The 4,840-nt window shown below is 41.7% G+C and overlaps 1 protein-coding gene across 1 annotated transcript; it reads left to right on the top strand.

The window, feature by feature from the left end:
- Positions 1–2,203: 2,203 nt before the first annotated feature.
- LOC131419794 (interferon beta-like) lies at positions 2,204–2,758 on the top strand. Its single transcript, XM_058565326.1, has one exon. The coding sequence runs from the start codon at positions 2,204–2,206 to the stop codon at positions 2,756–2,758; it is 555 nt and encodes a 184-aa protein (XP_058421309.1).
- Positions 2,759–4,840: the final 2,082 nt, after the last annotated feature.

Below are 4,840 nucleotides of genomic sequence, written 5' to 3'. Positions count from 1 at the left end.
TTAAGAAGACCTCAGACGTCAACAATAGATAGGCCCGTCTGGGGAGAGCTGATTACATACAGCCAGTGAAGAAGAAGGACGAGGAATGGAGGGACATTTGGGAGAAAGGTTGAGCATATTGTAAAGATCAGAAGACAGGAAATCTATTGATGAGGGGAAACCTGGAACTCAGGGTTGCTCCAGGTTCATAAATCCACATTTACCCAGACACTCCCAGCCTTTGCTTCAATTTGGTACAATAGAAGTAAGGTCCCTCTACATGAAGCATCTATTGAAGTTATCGTAACCCATAGAACCAAGAGAACTGATGCAGCTATCTGTAAAATGATGGAGAATTTCCTCAAGCATTTTAATCTGGTGTTGTCAGGAAATGAGAGATTTCACATAAATAAGTTTATCCTTCTCCACCACTATCCTCCTGGTCTAACATATGGGTAAGTCCCCTAACTGTTCTGCCTGTGGCAATCTGCCCTCCCTCCATTACTCATTGCTTACTGTAGAGAGAGTCTTTTTGTTCCAAAACCTTCAAGTTACTCCACCCTGCATAAACCCTTTCATGGCCTCTACTGCTGTTAGGATAAAGAAAAACTTCTTCACGTGGCCTCACAATCCCTGTGCTCTCTGGCCCCCACCTGCCCTCTGGGCTCATCTCAGACCACTCTCTGACCACTCTCTGACTTCAAGGTCGCAATGGCCTTCGGTCCTGTCCTCTACCCTTACCATGCATTCTCCTACCACAGGGTCTTTGCACATGCACTCCCATCTCACCTGCCTTCTGATTCCAGCTCCAGTGTCACTACCTGAGGGCAGTCTTCTCTGACCTCTGCTGCCACATTGTGTCCCTGTAGCACAGGAACGCACAGAACCATGAATGTCTTCTCTGTACCATTGCATTTTACTTTTGTGTATTTCTTTGATTAATGCTCTTCTCTCCTACTCAACTGTGGGATCCATGAGAGCGAGGATTACAATCTGTAGAAGGTCATGCTATAGTTCCTTGCACACAGTGGGGATTCAGTAAATTCATGTTGAAAGATATTGCAAGGTTTTCTGAAAACTAAAAATAATTACTGTAAATATCATCGTTATTCTAACTTATTTTTGTATTGAAATCTTTAAAAATGTATGACTCGTCTCCTCACCTATATAAACAGGATGTAAAAATCATAATTTTACTTTTTACTGAGTCTTCTCTTATGAAAATGGGTTACTACACTCGCACAAAAAATGACCTCAGAACTATTGAGATAGGACCATTTGTGTCAACAGTAACATCCCCTGATTGCTGGATTTCTTTTTCTCTCATTTTCCTTCTAGACCCCCTTCTAATATGTGGTATCTATTTGCATGGGAATGGAAAATCAGACATTTTGATTTGCTAGAAATGTGTACACAATAAGAATACATTGGCCCTCAATAATGGTCACACAGGCCTCCTATAAAGGGAACCATGAGCTTTAGTGCATGGCCTGTGTAACACCCATTTTGTCTGCTTACAGATATTGCTTAATCCCTAGTTTTCAGTTATCATCTAGATAGTTGAGATTGCCAGATAAGGCAACAAATAAGGCTGATAAAGCTATTTGATGTCTTGCTGTGTATGGTTAAGGCCCTACAAAAAAATTCAGGTCAACTTAGTTGAACATTATTGTCTTTTAGATACAGAAAAGTAGGTGTCTTTTTTAAAATCACAAACTGCATATATTTATTGTTTTGTCATAGTGTAATTGGGAATTAAATCTAATTCTTATGAAAAACAAAATTCTCATACAAAAACACCGCCCCCACCCCAAAATCTCATAATACTAAAACAGAAAAATAACAAATGCTTTGCCAAATGAAAGAACCCTGTAATAGTAGAGTTCTAAATGATTTGGCTTGCTCATTCCTTTGGTATTGAACAATTCACTGAAACTTTACAAAACATTAGAAATCCTCAGACTTTGTTTATCTTTTCCCCTAATATATATAAAATAAAAGAGGAGCTTAAAGAAGAAGACTTTTAGAGACTACTAATGATTTCAATGAGATAGGAAAACAGAAAGGGAGAACTGAAAGTGGAAATTCCTCTGAACTAGAAAGAGTGGAGGACCGTCTGTATAAATATCCCACACTCATGGAGGAAGGACACTCGTCCTCAAGCTCTTGAAGCCTCTACTCCAGCATCGAGGTGGTAGAAGGCAACGCTGTTCCTGTTTTCATCATGACCAACAGGTGTATCCTCCAGATGGCTCTCCTGCTGTGTTTCTGCACCGTGGCTCTTTCCAGGAACTACAACTTGCTTCGGTCCCAACTAAGCAGCAGCAATTCGGCATGTCAGAATCTCCTGCGGCAGTTGAATGGGACCTATTGCCGCGAGGACAGAATGAACTTCGAGGTCCCCGAGGAGATTGAGCAACCACAGCAGTTGCAGAAGGAGGACGCCGTGTTGGTCATCTATGAGATGCTCCAGCAGACCTTAAGTGTTTTCAGAAGAAATTTCACTAGCACTGGCTGGAATGAGACCGTCGTCGAGAGGCTCCATGCGGAAGTCGACCTGCAGATGGACTGTCTGGAGACAAACGTGGCTGAAATAACGGAGAAGGAAAACTTCACCTGGGAAAACACGCCCGTTCCGCACGTGAGGAAATATTACGCACGGATCGTGCAGTACCTGAAGGCCAAGAAGTACAGCCACTGTGCCTGGACAACAGTCCAAGCGGAAATCCTCAGGAACTTTTCCTTCCTTACCGGACTCCTAGATTACCTCCAAAACTGAAGATCTCCCAGCCTGTGCCTCTGAGAACGGACAATGCTGACGGTGATTTCGGGCGTTCTTCCACCAGCAGAGGCGCTTTCAGTGACTGACAGCTAATGCACTGCGTTTGAAAGGACAGTTAAAGACTCGAAAATTTTTACTAACTTATGACTTAATTAATTTATTTATTTATTTAAACCTTTACCTTGGACAATAAATTATTTATGAAACAAAAGTCAACATGCCGTTTTAATTTCAACTTGATTTGTATAACCACCCATGTTAAGAATTGCAGAGTATCTATTAGATGTTCTTTGTAAAACGTGCCTTGAAACTAGTATAGTTTCTGGCCCCTGCCTTCAGGGAATTTAAAATCCAAGGAAGCCATGTGGCATATACAAGGTAAGAGATGATAAGGGGACCTGAACCTTATAGGAGAATAAATGCGGCCTGAGCCACAGTAAAATGGAAGAGACAGGCAGGAGGCTGTGGAACTAGAACGACGAGTGCCTGCTGCTTGTACTCTGTGCCCTGTGCTCTCTGGCCCTAAAGTTAGAATTTGACTGGCTGTCAGGGTAACCAGAGGAATATTTCAGCTCTTGTGTTTGCCCTAAGCTCATCCCTATTATCTGCAGGATGCTCTGCCTCCCCCTCTCAGCCCTATAGAACCCACAGGATTTTAAAATGTTTATGTGCCCCCCAAACCTAAGGGTGAGAAGTCCCAGGCACTTCTGTGACACTGTTAAATAGCAGTCCCTTTATGGTACTCTTCATGGCACAGCCAAGATGTATGGGTGTCTTAGGGGAGCTGGCATCTCTGTCTCCTTCCAGGGTACAGGCACCACAGGGAGAAAGAATTCTGCTTTATACCCCCACCATCTGGCTAGGTTTTCTCCCTTACCTTGTATTCTCAGTGTGTGATGATTAGAATGAACCCTAAATCCAATAACAACATGGTGACTGGATAAACTACTAAAACTTATCATATTTTGCAACATACATTTTTTGGAAAGAAAACTTGTCTACTTTGCAAATCCTTATGCTCATTTTAGAACTTAGATCATTTCCTTATGCAATGATATAAACATTATAATTGAATCATGAAAAATAATGAATAATAAAATTTACTTGGCTATTTAAAAAAATCAATCCATTCCATAATCTCTATCCTCATATAGACAGGCTCACTTTTTACTAGTGTCATCTAAAGATTATCACATCATTTGAAGCCTAAGTTTCCGAGGGATGGAAAATTATATCACGACTATTTACAGTTCACATGCATTCTGGGGATTTTGTCCATACTGGACAAGGGCAAGACAGCTGCAAGATGGATAATTTGAGGGACATAGGTGACTGCCGACCTCAAAAGTAATGTGGTAAATTGTGTGGTTGCTGTGAGCTGTGTGAATCAGGGAGAGTGTGAGTTTAGCTGTGAGGCTCTGTGTAAGACACCAGGCTAGTTGTCTTCTATTATCACAAAGCAGAGGGCAAATTAGAGATGAGGTCATACTTGTGAGTTTAATATAGCACTAGGCAAAGGCTGAAAATCGTGCTGCCCTTGCAGATTGAATCCCAGAACTATATGCACCTTAAAGGAAATAGAATCCTAGTGGTTTTAGCAATGAACTCGGTAGGCATTATTGACACTAGGAGTAGAGTGGAAATATTATCCATGTCTTATAATCCTAGCAAATGTGGCCATGATTAGGCAAAATAGCTTGGACAGTCATGAACACCTTCCAGTAGGAAGAAGAAAGCTAAGAAACTGCTTTAGTAAAAATTATTTATTGAGTGATTACACTAGACCTGGTGACAAGGATAACACAGTGAATAAGACACAGTCCAGTTACTAATGAGCTGATTTGCTGAAGATGGTCTCTTCCTTTCTTTCTTAGTCCGGTTCGGCCTGCTATAACAAATACCACGGACTGGGTAGCTTAAACAAACAGAAGTTTATTGATTACAGTACTGGAGGCTGGAAGTCCAAGATCACAGCTCCAGCATGTTCGGGTGAGGGCCCACTTCTGGTTGTCGACTCTTCCTTTCATCCTCACAAGCTGGAAGGAGCAGGGATCTCTCTGGAGCCTTTTTTATAAGAGC

The sequence above is a fragment of the Diceros bicornis genome, chromosome 22 (genome assembly GCF_020826845.1).
Source record: "Diceros bicornis minor isolate mBicDic1 chromosome 22, mDicBic1.mat.cur, whole genome shotgun sequence".
Lineage (NCBI taxonomy): Eukaryota > Metazoa > Chordata > Mammalia > Perissodactyla > Rhinocerotidae > Diceros > Diceros bicornis.
Note: the sequence above shows the minus strand (reverse complement) of the source record. Positions and strands in the feature narration are given on the sequence as shown.

Excerpts from the sequence above, each read along its gene's own strand:
- LOC131419794 (XM_058565326.1), top strand. The coding sequence starts at position 2,204 with ATGACCAACAGGTGTATCCTCCAGATGGCTCTCCTGCTGTGTTTCTGC.